Genomic DNA, 23859 nt, shown 5'->3' with positions numbered 1-23859 from the left:
AAAATAATACCGGGTCTGAATGTGTTTTAACTGCTTTTAAAAATATTAATATATCAATTGATGCTAGGTTTACTAGCCCAATTAGAGATAAACGTAGCCATGGACAAGGTTGGTTTGACCATACTTGTACCAGGCTACTAACAGAGCTGAAGAAGGCCTTGGCCATAAAACCTAGGAACACTACTTTAATAATCAAACAAAGAGCAGAATATCAATTAGCATTAAAAAAAGGAAAAGAGAGTTACAGCAGGAAGCATGGGAATCACTAAACCAGGCTGCAGAGATACACAATAACACCTTATTCTGGGCTACGGTTAATTCCCCCTTCCACAGAGATGATAACACCCCTGTATTGAGCTCTAATGTTCCTAGTGATTGCTGGGTAACACATTTTTCTAATATATTTGGTTCAAGTTGTGGTTCAGCTACTATCCCATGTAATTGGCCCGTACTACCTTTAAATCTTACTGTGGCCGAGGTTGAGATAGGAATTCATGCAAGTAAGGGGGGAAGGCTCAAGGACCCGATGGGGTCCCAATAGATGTTTACAAAGCAGTCTCGGAGATCTGGAGCCCCCTCCCTGCAAATCTTTTTAATGCTGCTATTTGCACTGAAGCTCCGACCACCTGGGGGGAATCTATTATTATCCCTATTTTTAAAAAAGGCAATCGGTCTGAAGCAAAGAATTATCGCCCCAACTCCCTTCTGGACTCCTCTGTAAAGGTTATGAGCAGAGTTATGTTAGCTAGGCTCGAGGAGTGGGTTGAGGATAAGACAATTCTGTCTGAAAGCCAGTTTGGTTTTAGGAAAGGCAGGGGCACATTGGACCAATGTTTAAATCTTGACCTCATAATTGGGAAATATGTTGAAGCTAAAGGTGGTGCATTATATTTATGCTTTGCTGATCTAAGCAGCGCCTTTGACATGGTTGATCATGGAATTTTATGGCCCACTTTGTTGCGGATGGGCGCCCCCGAAGGTATTATTTTCTTCCTTGCTAGGCTGTACCAAAAACTGTAAACTTGAGTGCGTTTTGGAACCAAGGGAGAATGTCCCCCTAAATTTAGCGTACAACGCGGCATAAGACAAGGCTGTGTTTTAGCCCCGTTATTGTTTATTTTATTTATCAATGAAATCGATGAAATTTTAAAAAGTGTTCAAGCAGATGCTCCCAGGCTAAACGGCGTATCACTGCCGGTGTTATTATATGCTGATGACGCCGCGCTTCTTTCTAGGACCCCTCTGGGACTGCAAAGACTGATGGATAGATTTTCTCTGTTCATTAGGGACAGGAAACTACTCATCAATAAGGATAAGACGCATATTATGACCTGTGGGGCAAAAAATAAGAAACCTACTGCCTTTTTCATTGACGGTAATAAGGTGCAATCAGTTGATTCCTTCTGTTATCTTGGAATAACCTTTTCCCGTGATAGGAAGTGGTCCAATTAATTTAATAATGTCAGTAATAAAATGGCGAAAAGTGCCCATGGTATTTTTAAATTCGCTGCAAAAATTGGGGATAGACGAACAAGAGACATGCTGCAAATCTATCAAGCGAGATGCGCCAGTATTGCATTATATGGGGCGGCTATTTGGGGTCATAGTAGTGACCATAAATTGCAGCTTGAGGAAAATTCCTTTTTAAAAAAACTTTTATGTTTGCCCTCATCTGCCGCCACTGCATTGACCCATCGGGACCTACACATTAATTACTTGAATGATCTTTTAGCCTTAAGACCACTAATGTTATGGCGTTCTATTTGGCTCCAGGATGAAAAGACCTTAAACAGATCTATAAGTGAAGATTGTCTCTCACTGGACATGTATAGAAAAACTCCATGGATAAAATATGTCTCTGATTGTTATTCACAAATATTTGTTCTTGATGTTCTGGCCGACCCTAAGGCTGCGCTGGCTTTATCGAAAACAGAACTGAAAGCAATCTTTTTGGACAATATGGCAAAGAAGAGGGCTTTTGCATGTCGGTCCATGCTGACTGTTTCCTTTTTCAGTAGATACTCTCTCACTGAAGGCTTTCCACCATACCTTGCACTGGTAACGAGGTCTTCGCATAAGTTCGTCCTAACTAAGCATGGGCGAATTTTGCGAATCTCGCGTTCGCGAATTTTGCGGATTTGCGAACTCGCAATCCGCAAAATCCGCGAATTCTCGCAAATTTTTTTTTTGTGTTCACGCGGGTTTCTGCCAGTTCGCGAGTGTTTTGTACAATTTCGCAAACGCGAACTTACCTGTCGGGTCGCAAGTTTTGTGAACTTGTTGTTTCTACGTGTCCAGCCTGTTTGGGACACTCTTCTTCATCACTGCCACTCTCTGTCACCACTGCCACTCTCTGACTACTCATGCCACCCTCTGGCCCACCCATGCCACCCTCTGTTTCATCACAGCACCCTCTGGTGTACATTATTGTGGCAAAGCACACCTTCCCTGCCTCAAGTGACCTGAATTAATTTGGGGCTGATTAATGTGTCACAGAATATTTTTTTAGCTGGCACCTGCTTCCTTAGTGCTTCCTGATTAGTAATCTTTTGCACTTGCTAAGTGCTTTCATTGTTGCAAAATTAGTTACAACACCTGCCCTGCCCCAACTGACAATAATGAATTAGGGGCTGATTAATGTGTCACTGGATTTGAACTTCCAGCCTGGCTCCTGCTTGTCTGCCTTAGCTGTAATTGAGGACCTTTGTGTAACTATTCTGAGGGTCAGAGCAGGGTCACATAATAGTTGCAAGTAGGCAACTGAACTCTGGAGGGGCCCCTCAGGAAGCACTACAGGAAATGGCTACTAATGATGAGCTTGAACTTTTGAACCTGGTAAGTAGTTTCAGTTTTGCTAAGATCGTATTTCTGCAATTTAGCGCTTATTCGCGGGGCGCGAAGTTGAACTGGGAAGCTGCGAACTCACGCGAACAGTGCGAGCAAGCCATAAAATCCGCTGCTCGCGGATTTGCGGATTTTGCGGGAAATTCGCGAATCTCGCGGATTGCGAATTTAGCGAAAATCCGCGAGCGTAACGGATTTTCCACCCATGCTTAGTCCTAACCAGACTTAGGTTCGGAATTGTACATGAGTTGGTGTCTTTGCCTAACATAAAGCAACATCCTAAAGGACCGTGCCAGTGTGATGGTATATCAAAACAGAGCACCCTGCACTTTTTACTTATATGCAAATTGTACCTGAACTATCAAATTTTGTACCTTAAGCCTTTATTTTTCAAATATGGGGTATGTACAGTGGATGAGCCAATAAGTCTTATTTTTAACATGAAATCTGCTGATATCTGTTTTTATACTGCCACCTTTTTAATCAAATCTATCAGTGTACATAAAAGCATGATATTTTAGCGTATTGGTCTGTATTGTATTGAAACCTATTTTTAAATTTCAATGAGTTATGTATATGTACTTTTTTATATGTGCTTTTATGGTCAATTCTTTTGTACCGAATAAAGTTTCATGAATTGAATTGAATTGATCCCATCAATGCGAAAAACGCAATAGAAGAGTTGGCCAAAATCTTCGGAGAGGTATCCGGATATAAACCGAACCAAGGCAAAACCCAGATCATTCTTAAACACAAAATCAAGATGAGAGACGACAGAGTAATGGAGAAAGCCACATACTTAGAGGTCAATATAACAGCAAAATTGGAAAGTATAGTTTGCATTAATGTGGAACCCTTAATACAACCTACAAAAAAAGAATTGGTCCAGTTAAATATTCTGCATCTAACTATAGGGGTCAGATGCAATGTGATCAAAATGCTCTTTTAACCCAGATTTTTATATTTTTTCAGAACGATATGTTTGGAATTCCCACCCCAATTGTTTAACTCTAGAGAATCTATTTTTCCAAGGTTTATATGGGAAATAAGAGGCCACATAAAGCCCTCAGATGTATTACTCTACCGAAAGAGAGAGGGGGACTGGCAAGTCTATGAACTCGCATTATCCAGATGATATGGAGAAATGGATGGCTAAATGGCAGGTTAAACTTGGAGTTTTGCCCCAAACTCCCAACCACTCCTACAAACGATCTCAGACTTGCTTAATGTCTATAAAATTACAAGCCCAATTCTATAAATCCTTCTATATATAAAACACCCAAAATAAAATAGCGAAATGGGGGTCCGGAAAAGGAATGAAATGTCTACGCTGTGCACTATTCGAGGCTGATATTGTGCGCACATTCACCTCATGCAATGCATTAACAAATTTGATTAATGAAATATCAGGCTTTCTATCAGAGATTCGAAAAACAGGAATAATTATCTCAACTGAGGAAATATTACTAGGCACAGCAGAGGCTAGGCGGCCAAAACATATGCAAGGGTTTATTTTCGTGGCACTGACTGTTTTAAGGTTGTGCATTGCTTCAGCATGACTAGACCCGAATACACCGGTGTTCCAACAATGGAGAGCCCGATTATTGGCAACATGTAGCCTCGAGGTGGCTATCTACAAAAGAAAAGGGCGTAATAAACGTAAAAAAGGATTGGCAATATGGGACCCACTATTGCAGTGGATACAAATTCACACTGGGGACGTATATATGCTCCTTATAGACCCATTGTACAATGATGAATGCTAGCCCAGATTTAATTATGTAACAAAAGATTGGATTGTAATGTATATATGATGAACTGTTTTGCACCTTTGAATTCTATGCTCTGTTTTCTTAATTTTGATGAACCCTACAATCAAATTGTAGCTCTGTTCGGTACAGGTAAAGTCTGAAAAAGGGAGGGGGTGGGTTCAGGGGTCGGGGATGACATATATGTATAAAAACAATAAAGATATTAAAAAAAAAAGCAAAGATAAATATCTTTAGTTGCACAATCGCTCCTGTGGTAGCAAACCACTGAAAGATTTCCAACTCCTAAAAGTGGCATTATAGATTCACAAATGGAAGCTGATGAGGGACCGCTTCCTCTATCTGCATGCCAGCTGCTGGCATCAAGGGGAACATGCTGTTGTTCATTGCACCACAGCCTGCAGTCCCAGCCCTTACCTATCTGTGTGGGTATGTCTAGTGAAACTAGCTACAGAGAAACGAAGTACAGAACACGGAAGGAGCACTGAGTCACGATTCAGTATTGTTTAAATTGAATCAGGAAGTATGTGAGTGGTGAATACTACCGTGTAAATAAGTAGTGTACTCGAAATATGTGGCGCTTCACCTCATATCTGAATTGCTGAGGAGTTGGGGCAGTTCTGATGTTGTTGGGGTTGTTGCTTAAGATTCAGACCTGCACTTTGTGTAACATTTTTAATATTGCAGCCCAAGTGCCTTAAACGTCCGGGGTTTCCAATAATGTCAGTGAGTGAATGCAAATGCGGGATTCCCAGCAAACAGAGCCATTCAGAAGGATTCACGGAGGGAATCATGAATAAATAATTTCCAAAAGACAGAATTTCTGCAAAACCTTGCAAACTGCCTATTTGCCCTGTGCAGAGTTTGAGCAACTGACAAAGCGCAAAAATGACCTTGATTGCTGACACTTTGCAAAAATAACATCCGGCATTTTGAGACGATATCATGCTTTTTACACGAGACCCCTAGATTCAGATGTATGGGGGTGATGATAATAGAACTCCCCTTCCTCCTTTTCTCCCTCAGTGGTGTTTGTAAGTTATGAATAAAAAAAGCAAAATCATTCTACCAATCAAAGCTGTGTGAATTATTTTAACAAAAGAAAGAATCATTTAATAAGTAGAGTGTGAAATAAAATTTCAGACAAATGCTTAAAGCCAGAATCCTACGTATCGAACCAGAAGATTTGTTTAATGAAGACGTAAATAATAACAAGATAAAATGCCTTATTAGCATTTCCCATACATTGGTAAAGTGTTAATAATCCTGTTGTAAGCAGCTATGGTATAAATATCGTGTAGGTATTCAAACAGTCCATAATTCTTTGGAATCAGGCTGCCGAGACTTTTCAGGACATTACACTTAAACAATGGGCTGATTTTGATGTTTTTACACCCGGGGATCCATATGATCATGGGGGTTTTGCTTCATTTGAAAATTTGCAATTTTTGTTTAAATTATCAAGGCATATATTTTTTTACTATTTGCAAATTAAGAGTTATCTCTTGACGCATCTAAAACTGACTAACATAACTAAGTTGGATATATGGGATATATTATATCAGGACCAAGCTAAATTTATGATTAGTTGTATGTACAAAACCCTCGTTAGTTTTAGAAAGGGGGATGGTAATAAATTAGCTGACAAATGGAGTATAATATTGGGGGAGAGGTTACGGTAAACAACATAGAGCAAAGTTTAAGGAAGTCAAGTTTAGGTAGTCAAGAAATCTGTACATGCTACCAATTTACAAATGCAGCAGTTTCGTACTATCTGTACCCTTTATTACAGACCTGAGAAAATAGCTAAATGGGCCAATATGGGGACAGCTAGTACGTGAATAAAATGCCCTAAATGTGATCTCTTTGCTGCGAATATGAGACATACATTTGTAGAATGTCCTAAACTTGGTGACTTTTGGCAACAGGTAGGCCAAATCTGTTCTCAGAAGGTAGAGATAGATTTTTCCCCTACGTTGAGGGACATTATGTTGGGGCCTGAAATGTTTAATCATAGACAGAATCGGCTAATACTGATATAGCCGAGATACCCGCCACCCCCTCTCAACACAATCCCCAAAAGGAGTGAAACCGGAAACAGTTCTTGAAGTTTTTGGAAGTGGGATGGAGTGACCATCCCGGCCGTATTTATTAAAACAAAATTAAAACATTAAACGTTTCATGTTATGTACAATTTCATTACCATATTGCGATGTTTGGCTAACCTTAACAGATTCTCTAATACAGAGGTTCTCCTAGCCGAACTAGCAACCTACAAAACATTTCTTGACATATTGAAATTGTACAACCTAACGTTTAAGGGCCAACGGCAAGGTCATAACCGGTGTCAAGATCCCTAACCGGACTTACCCCTCCCACTTGGGATGGGCGACAGCACGGAGGCGTACCTCAAGTGCAACTACTACCAATTTCCCTTGACTTGACGGGGGCACCTAAAACTCGACGCCAGTTAAAGGTCGTTCGAATACTCGTGTGAGGTATCTAGAAGGTATCGTGGCCCTTATCCCAACCCCACACAACTTACCGCATCTGCCGTCGCAGATGTCACTGGCCCCGGGAAATTCCCCAGGAGGGGGCTGTAACCCCTCCTACAAAGGAAGGGGCCTTGACCGCCTTTCCTTTACTTCCGGCGACCCATCCTTAGAAGGGACCGCCTCCCCATTGAGGGGCCAATGGCCACCTCTCCCGAGCGCTCCCATCCGTGTTGGGTGACGCCCACTCATAGGGATCTACTAATTAGTGCTCACCGATCATGACCTTACCGCCTACCAAAATAAATACGACAGTGCAAATTAACCCAAGAATACATTGGCCACTATGACTGAAAGAGCATATATCAAAATTCGACACTAACTGAATATCTTTAATGGCAAACATACTCAAAACGAACATTCTTTATTAACTCAAAATCAACATGGCACTACAACCTGGAAACGAAAACAAAATAAAATTAATCAACTTTATTATACACAACTGGCTGTCTTCAGGGGCTGGTGGGTGGGTCAAAATTGGCTCTTCGTTCTGTCCCGAGCTCACGTGCAGCGAGGAGGTGCAGCTTCAGAGCACAAGAACAAGAGGATGTCTTCTGGTCTTGCGTCCCTTTTTATCCGTCTTCAGGGCGGGCGTATACCCGCCCCTGCCTGCCCCTGAGGGCGTGGCTGGCTGCGTCGGTGTCTAGGCCAGCCCACTCTAGGGCGGGAACGAGCGCGCCCCAGCTACGCCGCTTCGGGCATACCAGCTGAGACGCGCCTCCCGCCCAAAATGGCTTCCCGGGGGGATCGAGGCACTCGGCCATAAGTTCGGGGGGACCGATTCGGTCGCCCCTTTCCATATAGCCGAGATACCCGCCACCCCCTCTCAACACAATCCCCAAAAGGAGTGAAACCGGAAACAGTTCTTGAAGTTTTTGGAAGTGGGATGGAGTGACCATCCCGGCCGTATTTATTAAAACAAAATTAAAACATTAAACGTTTCATGTTATGTACAATTTCATTACCATATTGCGATGTTTGGCTAACCTTAACAGATTCTCTAATACAGAGGTTCTCCTAGCCGAACTAGCAACCTACAAAACATTTCTTGACATATTGAAATTGTACAACCTAACGTTTAAGGGCCAACGGCAAGGTCATAACCGGTGTCAAGATCCCTAACCGGACTTACCCCTCCCACTTGGGATGGGCGACAGCACGGAGGCGTACCTCAAGTGCAACTACTACCAATTTCCCTTGACTTGACGGGGGCACCTAAAACTCGACGCCAGTTAAAGGTCGTTCGAATACTCGTGTGAGGTATCTAGAAGGTATCGTGGCCCTTATCCCAACCCCACACAACTTACCGCATCTGCCGTCGCAGATGTCACTGGCCCCGGGAAATTCCCCAGGAGGGGGCTGTAACCCCTCCTACAAAGGAAGGGGCCTTGACCGCCTTTCCTTTACTTCCGGCGACCCATCCTTAGAAGGGACCGCCTCCCCATTGAGGGGCCAATGGCCACCTCTCCCGAGCGCTCCCATCCGTGTTGGGTGACGCCCACTCATAGGGATCTACTAATTAGTGCTCACCGATCATGACCTTACCGCCACAGGCCCGGATAGTTGACCGGCTATCCGGGCCCCCCACCAAAACTCCTAGCTAAAGGTCATGTTCCAACGTTTTTAACCATGCTAAGAAGTCTCCTATGAGTAACTCATTTCCCACCCGAGACAAATGCACACCATCCCCCATATACATACTGTCATCATTAATACAACCGTGCGAGATCGAATGCAATGTCCTGGAACGGAACAACCTACTCATTTTGTTATTAAGTTTCCTAGCAGAATGGTTCAAAGCAGGGATCGAAATAGCCCCTCGCCACACTTTTCGTGGGATCATATGAGACCACGCAATTATGCACCCTGGAACTTTCCTCGCCAACCAACTTACGGTGGAAAGCATTGCCTCCAGGAGAAGTCGTCTACCGGTGGTGACCAAATCATTGCCCCCTAAATGTACTATGACTATAGACGGCGGTGACCTCATCCGCCCTAACAAACCCTCAAAGTAAGCTTGAAACTGGTCAATACAGAGACCGCCCCTTCCGTAGAAGGACATCCTGTACCCGTATTCCCCAGCTACGTGAATCATGTCACCTGCTTTGAATACGTCTGCGGCACGCCTCACGTATGAGTGGCCCACGACCCACACCTCCTTTCTCACAGCCGGTGATGTCTGACCGCTGGCCCGGTGTTGGGTCGACTGCATAGTCCGCCCCGCCTCGAAGGCTTGCGTAACTGAAAACCAAACAAAAGACAAGAAGCGTGAGTACATTGTTACAGCTTCACAACATGTGCAACCGCACATACCTCTTATAACAATTGGAGGACCAACGCCCCACTCGTTTTACTTGTTCCACATTAAGACCCCTGGCTGCAGCTTCAGTGGCAGCCCCTATCCGAAAGGAATGGGTCCCAAACTCACCCGGGTCCAAGCCTGCTGCGGTAATTGACATCGCGAGCACCCGCTGAAACTGAAACTTTGTCAGTGGGGTGGCGTCCGCGTGTCTCAACATTGTCCCCCCCCATGATGCCACCCTTTGTGCTAGGTAATCCTCTAAACACCTCACCGGACACATGGAGGACCCTGGAATCCTGCGAATGACTATGCAGTCTCCCACCCCACTTTGATCGGTTTTTGACTTGACAAAGGATACCGTCATAGTCTCACCCCTGATCTGAACGTGTTCCCGGCACAAACCCCCCGCCACATCCCGCTTGCTCCTTGCCACCAGCTCACTTATCCTCATAGCCCCGTGAAATGCAAGCGTAAAAGCGGCTCGGAACAAACAGGCCTCGAACTGAGACGAGCATATGTCGGGGAGTGTGGCCAGCAACTGGGACAGCCTATCCAGACCTATCGGGCGCCTCTCGTCTACTCTGCGACCCTCAAGGCGTTGCCACCCACGCAGCGCTTTCTGTACAGCAAAAGACGCTGTCGGGTCCTGGACATTATGAGCCCTGGCAACAAAGGAGATGGCAGCACGATGCCTCTGGGCTGTAGCCACCGACTTCCCAGCCTTACGCAAGGACATCAGAAAATGTACTACCCAATCCTCATGCCCCCAAAGTCCCCCTCTCTCAGTCCCCAAAAAGGCCAAATAAGCCCGAAACGCCCCTTCGTATGCCTTCCTCGTCCTTGGTGCTAGACTCTCTCCCACGAGGTAACGAAGTTCGGGGCACCGAGAGACCAGAGAGCTTCGGGAAAGGGTGCTGGCTCGGGGTCCGCTGAGGGAAGGAAACCCGAGAAAGCCTGCATTTGAAAACGAGACAGTGCATCAGCAGCCTGATTCATCACCCCCGGGACATGTTTTGCTCTGAATACCACGTTCAGTTGCATACACAGTAAGACAATTTCTTTAAGCAGCCTCAAAATCATTTTACAACGTGCTGCCTGACTATTAATGCATTCTACAACGGTCATATTGTCAGACCAAAATATGACAGAATGATTTTTGAATCCATCGGGCCAGGATCTGAGGGCCACCAAAATAGGAAACAGCTCAAGGAAAGCAATATTACTCGTCAGCCCCTCATCGTGCCACCATGTTGGCCACTTTTGTGCCGACCATTTTGTGCCGAAGATGGCGCCGAAACCCGTGCTTCCCGCTGAATCCGTCCATAGACCAAGCTCTTCAGAGGACAAGGCCGGTTTGTTCCAGACGACTCGACCATTGAAATCCGCCAAAAATGCTAACCAAATACGCATGTCTTGGCGGACCTCGGCCGATAACCTCGTGCGATGGTGACCCTCCTTTAGGCCGACCATCGCCTGTGCAATCGAACGGGAGAAGGGGCGGGCCATCGGGATCACCCTTAAGGCAAAATTCAACTTCCCCACCAATTGCTGCAATTGATGCAGCGTAACTTTGGATGCAGTGATACACATTTGCAGGGCTGTCTTGAATTTCGATACTTTGGAAGCTGGTAAACGAAAACAACCCTCACTAGAGTCCAACTCGATCCCGAGGAACTCGAGGCAAGTCGTGGGACCCACAGTTTTACCTGGTGCCAACGGCACGCCAAATTGATTCATTAAAACACAAAATTCAGTCAAGGCCCGGGCACATTCATCATCCCCAGCGGCCCCAAGGAACAGAAAGTCGTCGAGGTAATGCATCACATTCCGAAAACCTGTTTTCTTCGTGTAAACCCATTGCAGAAAACTACTGAATTTCTCGAAATAAGCACAAGATATCGAGCACCCCATTGGCATACACCTGTCCATGTAATACAAACCTTGAAACATGAATCCCAACAAACGTTGGTCATCCGGGTATACCGGGAGCAAACGGAACGCTGACTCGATATCTGATTTCGCCATCAGCGTCCCGGGCCCCAGGCGATCCAAAATGGCCACGGCCTGATCGAATGATGCGTACCGCACCGAACACATTTCTGGATTAATTGCATCGTTTACAGAAAGGCCATGAGGGGCTGATAAATTGTGAATCAATCGAAACTCACCCGGGTCCTTCTTGGGGACCACCCCTAAAGGAGAACAAACAAAGTTCGGTACCGGGGGGACAGGAAACGGGCCGGCAACCCGACCTCGGGTAACCTCTTTCCGGATCTTATCCTGTACTACAGTAGTATGCTGCAAGACGGAAAGTTGATTTTTGCACGTCCCGACACCCTGAAAGTTACCCACCGGGATGCGGAAACCATATGAAAAACCGTTTCGTAGCACCCCAGCAGAAGTACGATCTGGGTATTCGTTGAGCCAGGGAATCATCGCCAGGGTATCAATCGGGGTTGGTAAAGGCACCCCTCGGACTATATTAGACCTGTTTAGCGCCTCCTCTACCCCCATTTTCACCGAATTTGGCTCTGCACGAGGACTCAGGATGGGGTGCCCCACAACCACTACATTCGTGTTTGAACTTACAAGATCCCGGGGGCCTAGTACATTTGCTTCTGTTGAAATTGAAACAGAACCCCCTCTTCCCTGTATTGCCGGCGGGTCTCGGGTAATCGTCTGTACCCGTACCCGACCGAAAGGGTGTCCCCCCATTTTGGCGGGAGGACTCACCAACAGCACTCCCCACCAATGGCACTTTCAACATTCCCGACTCTTTCATCTTATTCCATGTTAAAGAATCGTAACAGTCCCAGGTTAAACTTTTGTTATGCTCCATCGCTTTCCTGAAAAGGTTATCATAACAGAACCATTGGTTACCTTGGTGTGATGTCGAGTACCCCATAATTCGTGACTGATATACTGGAAATTCAGGGAGCAAATCAGGCCTACGTTCCCCCAAAATTGCCGTGAAAATTCCCCAAGCATTCCCCCAGTTACCAATATTTTCATTCACTTTAAAGGCGGCCATTTTTGCGCGCCAAACACTCGGATGCATCAGATCCTTTTGACCCTTAACAGTTTCGACCTCATAGTGATCAACGAGCAGGGAGAAAATGTTAACGTATTCCCCCGCCCAAATCTTTTCCTTTATTGGCAAAGGAACATGTTGCCCCAATCTTTCTCTACGAGAGGGTGTTGACTCATCCCTTGCAATCGGCAATGGCCGCTTACCTGCACCGGACGCTGCTTCCGTCCCTCGTGGCTTGTCTATCGCCGCATCCGGCGCGGGCACCTTGGCTGCATCACGTTTCTCGCGCAACTGCTTTATGAGTGCTTGCGCTTCGGTAGCCATGGCGCCCCCATTACTGTCCCCCAACCATGCTGCTAACTGTGCCGCCAATTCGGGAGGCATATCTTCGGCAGACGTCGGGGTGACTATCACGGGAATCGGATTCCCCTCAACCGGTACCGGGGCCGGTACCGGGGATGGCGCCTCGAGCGGAGAACAGGGAACCGGGACGTCTCCCCCGACCGGCCCCCTTCTCGGCCTCTTTGGCTTCCCTCCGGCCGGTGGACGCCCCGATCCCTCCTCGCCGTCTCGCTCCGCCAACCGCTTCTTAATTTCGGACATGTCCTTCATGAGTGCCCGAACCAACTGGTCAGTCGACATTCCCTTTGCTCCTTTCTTGGGCATCCTTTCGACGAAGTATCTAAAAGACAAAGAGAGAGATTAAAACGCTCAAAATTGGCTCTTCGTTCTGTCCCGAGCTCACGTGCAGCGAGGAGGTGCAGCTTCAGAGCACAAGAACAAGAGGATGTCTTCTGGTCTTGCGTCCCTTTTTATCCGTCTTCAGGGCGGGCGTATACCCGCCCCTGCCTGCCCCTGAGGGCGTGGCTGGCTGCGTCGGTGTCTAGGCCAGCCCACTCTAGGGCGGGAACGAGCGCGCCCCAGCTACGCCGCTTCGGGCATACCAGCTGAGACGCGCCTCCCGCCCAAAATGGCTTCCCGGGGGGATCGAGGCACTCGGCCATAAGTTCGGGGGGACCGATTCGGTCGCCCCTTTCCATTCTGTTGGTAATAGCTAGATTGGTGACTGCCCGAGTCTGGATCAGCTCGTACCCTCCAAATATTAATGATTGAAGGATGTTGATGAAGGAGATATATGCAATGGAATACACTCTGGCAAATGCAAGGGAAACACAAGCTTTGAACCACTTAAAATCTATATGGGGATTTATATCGCAATGTTTAGATTAGAATTAGGATTGAGGGTACTTACATATCTACTGCCCTTTGTTGTTGTTTCTCCTTTTTTTGTGCATGATATATGTAATCATGCCTGTGGTGTATTGTAATTGCTAACTTGTTGAAGAATGAAGATATAAAAAAATATATATATCAGGATGCTGATTCATATTTCTCATTTCCTCCAGCTATAGAGATGTAGCATTCATTTGAGGTTTGAAGTTAATTTCAGTTGAATGGAACTCTTATGTCACAGTTGGTCAGGTTGTGGCTATGCTGCCATTTTATGAAATAGATTCCGGTCTGTTAAGCCACAATGTACCCAGTTAGATGAATCATGCACAATTTAGCTGTACCATTTCAAGGGTGCATAATTACTGTGCCATAAAGCTTTAGAACGTTGTGATTTGAATCTGAATGATACAATTGTTGCATGGAAAGTTCTCAGGAGTGCACAAATGATTCCTCGTTGACTTTGTTTATCTAAATCTGTTAAGCATTTCTCTGTAGATTGTAATACATTGCACAGGATTTTATGCAAAGAACAGGTTTCACCTATAGGAAAACTGCCATATACAATTCTCAATCTTTGGAGTGACATGAAGTACCTACTTGCGTATCATATTGATGCAGGTATTTAAAACATTCTAATGTAGGAAAATGGAACTTTGACTGATTCACAAAAAATGTCAACAGACCATCGGAAACCATATTTTTGACGTAGCATCCAGCTCAACTATGGATAATTTAGCGTCTCTCAAACTGTAAAGTGTTTGTGTAAGAGACAGCTCACTTTGTAATGTCAGGATATCCCACCAGATTAGGTTGTTTGTTGTAACCACCCTTTATTGAAAAATCATTGTCTCATCAATTTCAGAAGTAAGCCCTATCTGTATTCTTCAATACTAAGGACCAGCTAATTGTATACTCCCCAGTCTGAATACATCCTTCTGAATACTTTTGTCTCCACTGATATCAATTATAAAGTTGAAAGTCCAGGTGTGACCAACTACCATTACAAATATGGGGTTTTAGTATGTAAACTGATTATTGAGACCTTTTGCAGTTCCTAAAAAATGATATGACGTTTAAATTGTAATAATTTTAAATATGTTGGGATGCATATAGTCATATAGCCTTAAAATGTAAAAAGAAATGAGCACTGTAATCATTATCTATCTTAACAAGATTTACGCTTCTAGCTAAAGAAAGATGTAAATCTATCAATCCCTTGAAATTATCAGATAAATGTTTAAGTGATGGATCCTGATCATTGTTGACTGTATTTTCTGTGTCAATAGGTCATTTCTGAGGACTAAATTACTTTTGTGGCATGCTGAGAACAACATTTTTAAATATACACGCTACAATGTGAGTGTTGTCTCAGTTCAATTGTAGCCTAAGTTAGCGCAAAGCTCATAGAAACCTCCTCTAACGAGACTAAAGCTTTGTATGGTAAACTCATATAGATAGCTGTATCATTTACAAATATAGATATTTTATCTTATCCAAAATCCCTCAACAGACTGGTGTAAGCTGTGTCCTTTTTGATTGATGTATCTGAATACATTGAAAAATGTAAGGTAGTAACACTAATTTCATGTAGAAATAGTCAGGCCTCTGTCCTCCGAGAGCAAAGGAGACACCATCATTGACCGTACACTTCCATCACAGGAAGGGCCTGTTATCATAAGGTGCCCTTTAAGGTTCCTGAATGCAATGGAGTGCATGCCTTGGGTCTAACAGAAGAAACAGACAGCAGCACAGAGATTCCCTCTGAAAGAATCCCTCAAAGTGAGCTGTCACTCCTTTACTTGAGGTTCTAAGTATGCATTGGCCCCTGGGGTCACTGCAATTTTATCGACCATTCTCAAGAGAGATCAACTGCTTTGACCAATGATCTCCGAGCTCACCTAAGAAAGATCCCACCAACTCCACCGGGTGGTGCACTCCTGATGACATCAGAGAGTTTCCTGATTGTGGGAAACAAAAAGGGCTGTACGGAATGTTCCATTTCTCTTTCTTTGTCTGTTGCATTAAGGCCTACCTTACCAATAAGGATGAGGGATTATATATCGCTAATGTGGCTTGATACAAAATGATGGGAGGCAAGTGGGGAGGGTACGAGTTTTGGGGGCACCGCTTGCACTTACTTGCAGGACTCACCAGCACCCCGCCCTCCTTCACCCCTCAGCCATGCGACTGCCTCTGAGCAGCAAAGGCAAGAACCACCACATGCGGCAAAGTGTCTAGCTACACCACTGAGGGGGCCCCCTCAGACTATGGCGAGGAGCCCAGAGACTCTGAGATATCAAGGATATTCAAATACTTTAAGTTAACTAGGGGTCCCTAAAGGCGTGCCATATCCCCCACACACTTCCCCAAGTGCTACATAGACTGTATGGGTCTGATGTATACCCCTATGTTGAACTTATTTGTTGCCCTTTGTATCTTTCACCCCTATTTCGTCTGATGCAGGAAGTGGATTACTGACACAATAGCGAGGGAAAAAATATCGACCTACACAAAAATCGATGTTGGAATATTGGAAGCAAGAATATGGACAGCCTATCTACAACATGGTAAGTACAAAAATATCGAAACAAAAATATCAAAATTAAAAATATAGTAATTAAAAATATTGTTTTTTTTTTAAATTAAAAAAAGTGTAAAATAAAGTAAATGATACTTATAAACCAAATAAACATAGTTAAAAATATGTAATAATGTTTAAAATTAATAAATAATACATATACAATATTATAAAATTAATTAAACATATACATAAAAAATATAATATATACTTACCTAATAATACGTTTTAATAATTATTTTAATAACTTATAAATTATTAAAAAGTATTATAAATTACAAATACATCTACACACATCAAACAAAAACATAAATAAAAAGTAAATAATTATATTTAATAATTGTAATAAATTAAAAAAATTAAATATACTTTCAATGTTTTTAAAATTAATAATATACTACATTATCAAAAATAATAAAAATATTAAACAGCTAAATTAATAAAACTACTATTCAAAGTCCCCCAAAAACAACAGTAATGATAACATTAGATAGCGTAACACTTAAAATTACTATTCCAACTTCAGAAAATGCAACAGTGGGGAAAGCGTTGTATAGCGTAGGGATATAAATTACTATTCCAACTCCAGAGGGGGCAACAGTAGGGAAAGCATTGTATAGCGTAGGGGTAAAAATTACTATTCCAACTCCAGAGGGGGCAACAGTAGGCAAAGCGTTGGGTAGCGTAGGGGTAAAAATTACTATTCCAACTCCAGAGGAGGCAACAGTAGGGAAAGCTTTGGATAGCGTAGAGGTAAAAATTACTATTCCAACTCCAGAGGGTGCTACAGTAGGGAAAGCGTTGGATAGCGTAGGAATAAAAATGTATATTTCAACTCCAGAGGGCGCTACAGTAGGGAAAGCGTTGGATAGCGTAGGGGTAAAAATTACTATTCCAACTCCAGAGGGTGCAACAGTATAGAAAATGTTGGATAGCATAGGGGTAAAAATTACTATACCAACTCCAAAGGGTGCTACAGTAGGGAAAGCATTGGATAGCGAAAGGGTTAGAATTACTATTCCAACTCCACAGAGTGCAACAGTAGTGAAAGCGTTGGATAGTGTAGGTGTAAAAATTACTATTCCAACTCCAGAGAGTGAAACAGTAGGGAAAACATTGGATAGCGTAGAATTTAAATATAACATACTTATAAAAAAATTGTATTTAAAATAATAAATAATTTAATTTTTTAATAACTCTACATCATTTACAAATACCCATTAATAATTATTAAAAACATAATTACAATTGAATAATTAATTAACAATAAATTAACAAGAAATTAACAATAAATACCAATATATATTAATTATTAAATATTAGTCACCAAATATTAAATATTGAACAATAAAATATTTTTCATTACAATTTTTTTTAAATATTTAAAATTAATTCACAGTTAGAAAATATTAAACGATAAAATTATTTTTCATACCAAATAATACTTTTTATGAAACATTGATTACCAATTAATTAAAAATAATTTCCAATTAATTAAAAAATAATTACCAATTAAAAACATGAATTGCGAATTAACAAAATTAATTACGAAATAAAAAATTAATTACCAATTAAAACAAGCATTTGCCAATTAAAAACATTAATTACCAATTCAAAACATTAATTACCAATTAAAGCAATTTTTAACCAATTAAAAACATTATTTACCAATTAAAAAAATTAATTATCAATTAAAATAATTAATTGCCGAATAATAATAATTAAAAATAAAATAGTTACCCATTCCAATAAATAAAAATAAATCATTAATTAATTATAATTAAATTACTTCCCACCCAATTCCCCTATAAACCCACAACCCGGTACAGAAATAAACACAAACATTAATTAAAATTAATTCATAATTCCTAAAAATTAATAATTAATTTAGTATATTTAAATTACTTCCCACCCTATTCCCCTATAAACCCACAACCCGCTCCGGTACTAAAACATAAAATGTACTTAAAAATAACATTATTAATATATGAAAATAATACACATATAATTTAAAACAAGTAAAATACTTATCAAAAAAAAGATGACACATACAAATAAAATACATAACAATAATACAAATATCGATATTAGTAACTTCGATATTACTTACATCGATATAAAAAAATCGATATTACTTACCTTAGAGTCAATATTCTGTCCAACAATATTCTTGACCTCGATATTATGTACCTTCGATTTTTCCAACACGATGTTTATGTAGGTCGATATTTCAAACTCGATGTTTAGACTGTGCACCCAGTAAGTATATATTCTTTAGTACGTGGTTGAGAGGACATTTGATGCTCCTTTAGTTGGTGGTTCATGTGACATTTCGTAAGGCAGAATTGTGATATGAAACGGAGACTTTGGGACTCTCCGGTTGGTGAGGAGAATCTTTGTGTTATGTTTTTTGGGTGGACCAAGAACCGCGAGGAGTGTTGTAGAATGTTGGACGGACGTATATTTGGGGCAGTATAATCTGTCAAACTCTCTACTTGCCCACTAGGGGGGTAACATCTTCACCTCCCAGAATGTGTCTGACTGATAAATGAAAGCACCAGACTAATATTATAGAGAACTTGAATCACTGGACGATCATGTGCTAAGCCAGATAACCCAGCCCCCCCGTTCTGAGCACTGCATTCAAACACGTACCACATCAAACCAGCTTTAAAAGCACGACCCCCCCCTCCCCCCCGCCCCCTGGCCCCCAGTGGAATCCAGAGTCAAACTCAAAACGATCCGCTCCATGCACAAGTCGGTGTGGAATAAGTGCGTAGCATAATTACATGCAGGAGGGGCCATACGCTACATTCCGACCGGGAACCGCTGTACAGACAACGCACTGGCCACCTGGCATCTCCAAATGACGAAACCCCGAGGGTACAAGGCCCCAAGAACACAAATGCTGCGCTCCCCCCACTGACCCCGGATGATGCACCCAAACTATTTGCTCTTCATGAAACTGATGAAGACTGAGCTGCGGTCCATTGTGTTGATTTGTTTCCACCAATCATCACACGGTTTACACACTATCGCTGACTCTTTCGTCAACATTGTAAAAATTGCTGGTGAATTTATTGCTGTCCATTGATCCCAACAATAACCGGGCTCCTGGCTACCTCAAGCCCTTGTCCGGAACCATTCCCCTACATCCTCCTTCACCACCTTATTTTATTTTGTGCGCGGGCTGTGACGTGGTCGAAAGGTAACATATTAATACAATACGAAACATCTAAATAAAACATTAAAACGTAATTAAAATCAAAATGCGAGACATGGTAATAGGTGTGAGTACTCACCACCTGCGGAAAAAAGTATCGCAAAGGAAATCAAAGCCCACATCTAGGTCAGTTTAGAAGACATCAAGAGGAGAAGCTCGGATTGAAAAACTGTGCCGTGGATTCCTCATGCAAATGTCAATTTCGCAGGTGTTAATCCGAGCAGGTCGAATCAGCTTCTCATCCTCTCCAGGCGAATAATTCCTGGGCTTTTATCGACCCACTGACGCGCTTCAGACCATTAGGCCTGCTGCATCCCACCTTTCTTCGGGGCTGAGACGGTATGCATTATTAATTTATCGAAGGTGTCGTTGTGAAGCTCTTAGTATCCACGGCGCAGCGCGATAGCCTTTCCCTGAGGTTTTTAGGCGCTTCCTGCTTCTCCCTACAGGTGTGCCAGAAGAGGACAGAGTCCTAACACCACGTGGCTTCCTGAACACTAATGAATACTAAACAAGATATTCCCAGGAAGGGAGTTGCCTTCCTGAATAAATTGTACATCGCAAGCTTAGTCACACACAGGTACGCACACACGCGCGTGCACCTTTCTCGTGAAACCTGTATATTTTGCAATAGCATTCTGATTGATGCAACTGCTGTAGCAAGCCACGGGAATCCTGGGGCCTGGTTCACAAACCTAAACTTACAGGTCTCTGTAATATTACATTTTATTTTGAATTCCTCAAACTGCATTTTAATACCAAGTTTAGGAGTGCGGTGATTGTACATGGGGTGGAGAACTCCTTAAATAAAAAGACAGGCTTTGTGCATCTTTTTTATGTATGAGTGGTCTGCCCCAACTGCGGAATGTCTGTACTGGTAAACTTAGTATTAAAATACAAGTTTTAAGAATTCCAAAACAAATAGAAACTTGCACAAACGCGTGTTTCCCTGTGTGAATAAGGCCCCTAGCGTGCACCACTTCTTGGAAGCAGGTTGAAATCAGAATGAATCATAATTGATTTTAGCAGTTGACACAGATCTAACAAGTTGTCCTTGGGAAGGAACAAAACGTCTCAGCTTTATTTACTCATGGACACATCGGCACGGACGTGGATTTAACCCAGATATGTGACAGGGGGTGAATGTTTGATTTGCCCTGCATTTCGTCCATTATCCGTAATTTTTGTATTTGGTGCTCTAGGTGGGAAGGGTGTGCCCGGATGTGGGTCCTCTACTCGCTACATCACCAGATTCAAGCTAGCCTGGGCGATGAGGCGTGATACCTCAAAACGTCCCCCGATGCTTCTTTCTGGTCCAGGTAGAACCTGGCCTGACAGTTCCCCATGAGGGGTAAGGTCAAAGCAGATTTGTATATGCCTGGGTTCAAACTGGAGTGGTGTGGTGAGCAATACAACAATGGACTTAACCCAGATATGTGACTGGAGGTGAATGTTTAATTTGTTCAGCATTCTGTCCATCACCTGTTCTTTTTGCATAAAGTATTTATGCAGCACTTCAAACAGTAATAACGTGAAAACACAACATTTTGAACAACAGAGTGAAATATAATTCATTATTTGAGACCAAAATGACAAAAATGTAACCAGTAGAACTGTGATATGGCATTTTAATGATTTTGTGAAAATCGAGCGCTGAGAAGAAAAAACGCACCAACTGCGGATATCTGGTCTCAGTAGACTGGGTCCAAGACATGGCTTGGCAGTTTGGGCTGGACTGTTCCCATAAGGCACAGGGAGGAGTGAGCTAAAGAATGGTGATGGTATAAACCCAGATCAGTTGACTGGGGGTGAGTGTTTGATTTGCTCAAACGCTCCATACATCATCCCCTTTTGTATTGCTTTGTTCGCCCTTAGTTGGCAGGGTATGCTCAGACGTGAGTCCCTTGCTCACTTTGACACTAGATTCAAGATAGCCTGGCCGATGAGGGTTATGACCCCAAAACCGGTCCCAGGATGCTTGTTTCAGGTCCAGGGAAGACATGGCTTGGCAGTTCGGGCTGGACTGTTCCCATGAGGCACAGGGTCAGACTGATTTGCATACGGCCATGTCTGAACTGGGGTGGCAGAGTGAGCTAAAGAATGGTGATGGATTAAACCCAGATCAGTTGACTGGGGGTTAGTGTTTGATCTGTTCAAACGCTCTGTCCATCATCCCCTTTTGTATTGATTTGTTCACCATAAGTTGGCAGGGTATGCTCAGACGTAAGTCCCTTGCTCACTTTGCCACTGGATTCAAGATAGCCTGGCTGATGAGGGTTATGAACCCGAAACCCGTCCCAGGATGCTTGTTTCCGGTCCAGGGAAGACATGGCTTGGCAGTTCGGGCTGGACTTTTCCCATGAGGCACAAGATCAGACTGATTTGCATATGGCCATGTCTGAACTGGGGTGGCGGAGTGAGCTAAAGAATGGTGATGGATTAAACCCAGATCAGTTGACTGGGGGTGAGTGTTTGATTTGCTCAAACGCTCCGTCCATCATCCCCTTTTGTATCGCTTTGTTCGCCCTAAGTTGGCAGGGTATGCTCAGACGTGAGTCCCTTGCTCACTTTGCCACTGGATTAAAGATAGCCTGGCTGATGAGGGTTATGTACCCGAAACCAGTCCCAGGATGCTTGTTTCCGGTCCAGCAAAGACATGGCTTGGCAGTTCGGGCTGGACTTTTCCCATGAGGCACAAGGTCAGACTGATTTGCAAATGGTTATGTCTGAACTGGGGTGGCAGAGCGAGCTAATGTATGGTGATGGAATAAACCCAGATCAGTTGACTAGGGATGAGTGTTTGATTTGCTCAAACGCTCCGTCCATCCTCCCCTTTTGTATCGCTTTGGGCGATGAGGCGTGATACCTCGAAACATCCCCCGATGCTTCTTTCTGGTGCAGGGAAAACCTGGCCTGACAGTTCCCCGTGAGGGGTAAGGTCAAGACAGATTTGTATATGCCTGGGTTCAAACTGGAGTGGTGTGGTGAGCAATACAACAATGGATTTAACCCAGATATGTGACTGGAGGTGAATGTTTAATTTGTTCAGCATTCTGTCCATCATCGGTTCTTCTTGCAAAAAGTATTTATGCAGCACTTCAAACAGTAATAACATGAAAACACAACATTTTGAACAACAGAGTGAAATATAATACATTATTTGAGACCAAAATGACAAAAATCTAATCAGTAGAACTGTGATATGGCATTTTAATGATTTTGTGAAAACGAGCGCTGAGAAGAAAAAATGCACTAACTGCGGATATCTGGTGGCAGTAGACTGGGTCCAAGAGTCACAAGTTCTGGCCAACTGTGATGCAATGCAGGACAGATACAGGACTGAGTTCAGTCTGCTGAAAAAGTACCTTAAGGACCTGGGTGTTGAGATGCAAAGGCCTTGTTCCGAGCTACTTGTGCTAGGGCTTAACAGCCTATGACAAGGAGCTGCCTGCAGGGCAAGCCCTATGGCCACCCCCTCTCCTGCATGGCTGAAGGTCGTGTGCAGCGTGGAGGTGGCAGCCTGCAAGGGGTTGGCCGCAGTTGGCCAAGATTAGATGGAGAGCTTCTCCTGTATTGAACACCCTACAACACCAGCAACACTCTAAATCTGCTCATCTCAAATGTCTCTCATTACATCTTTTCAGAGAGGTTACGTTTTGTCCTGGAGTGGTAAAATGGCTTTTGTCATTTTATAACTAAGCTTGGAATGCACTGTGCTAATCCTATGCTAAAAGACTTTGCTGTAGAAATGGCAAAAAACGTTGTCCCTTTCTACCTCTGCATGGGTGGCAGTGTGGTAAACCTATGCTTAAAAACTTTACTATAAAAAGAGATGCAGAGTATCGCTGGTGTTGTAGGGTGCTCTATACAGGAGCTGCTCCCCACCTAAACTTGGGAATGACCCAGAGTTTTCAGCTTCTTCTTTGCATAATTTATGCTGTAGTCTAGCTTGAAAGGTTATTGTTTTTACTTATACTGGGTGCTCCCTTGTGTCTGAAATAAGCTAAACCTCTCTGTAAAGCTATATCAATAGCAAAATATGTGTCAAGGGTTGTTTATATTCATCCCAGGTTAACTGGGATGGTATTTTACCAATCCAAAACTGTAGCACTGTGCTTGAAGTGGTAAAAGGCTTTTGTCATTTTACAGTTCGGCATGGAAGGCACTGTACTAAATCTTTGCCTAAAGATTTTGCGGTAGAAATACCTTGTCCCTTTCTAGCTTGGTTTGGATTGCACTGTGCTAATCCTCTGCTTCACAACACAGCTAGAAAAACCGGCATTTTAGGTGACCAGATTCCGAGTGTAGCTTGTGTTGTAGGGTGCTG

General features: G+C 43.2%; 1 protein-coding gene across 1 annotated transcript in view; it reads right to left on the bottom strand.

Moving 5' to 3' along the window:
• The window catches only part of IL22RA1 (interleukin 22 receptor subunit alpha 1), a 160166-nt gene extending 140121 nt beyond the window's left edge, over positions 1-20045 (bottom strand). The window contains exon 1 of the mRNA XM_086956425.1: positions 19612-20045. Within this exon, the coding sequence (XP_086812551.1) occupies positions 19612-19654 (43 nt within the window). The 5' untranslated portion in view covers positions 19655-20045. The remainder of the gene's footprint in view (positions 1-19611) is intronic.
• Between the last annotated feature and the right edge of the window lie 3814 nt (positions 20046-23859).

Source organism: Lissotriton vulgaris, chromosome 2_1, assembly GCF_964263255.1.
Source record: "Lissotriton vulgaris chromosome 2_1, aLisVul1.2, whole genome shotgun sequence".
Lineage (NCBI taxonomy): Eukaryota > Metazoa > Chordata > Amphibia > Caudata > Salamandridae > Lissotriton > Lissotriton vulgaris.
The sequence above is the reverse complement of the archived record's forward strand: the minus strand, read 5'-3'. Positions and strand labels throughout refer to the sequence as shown.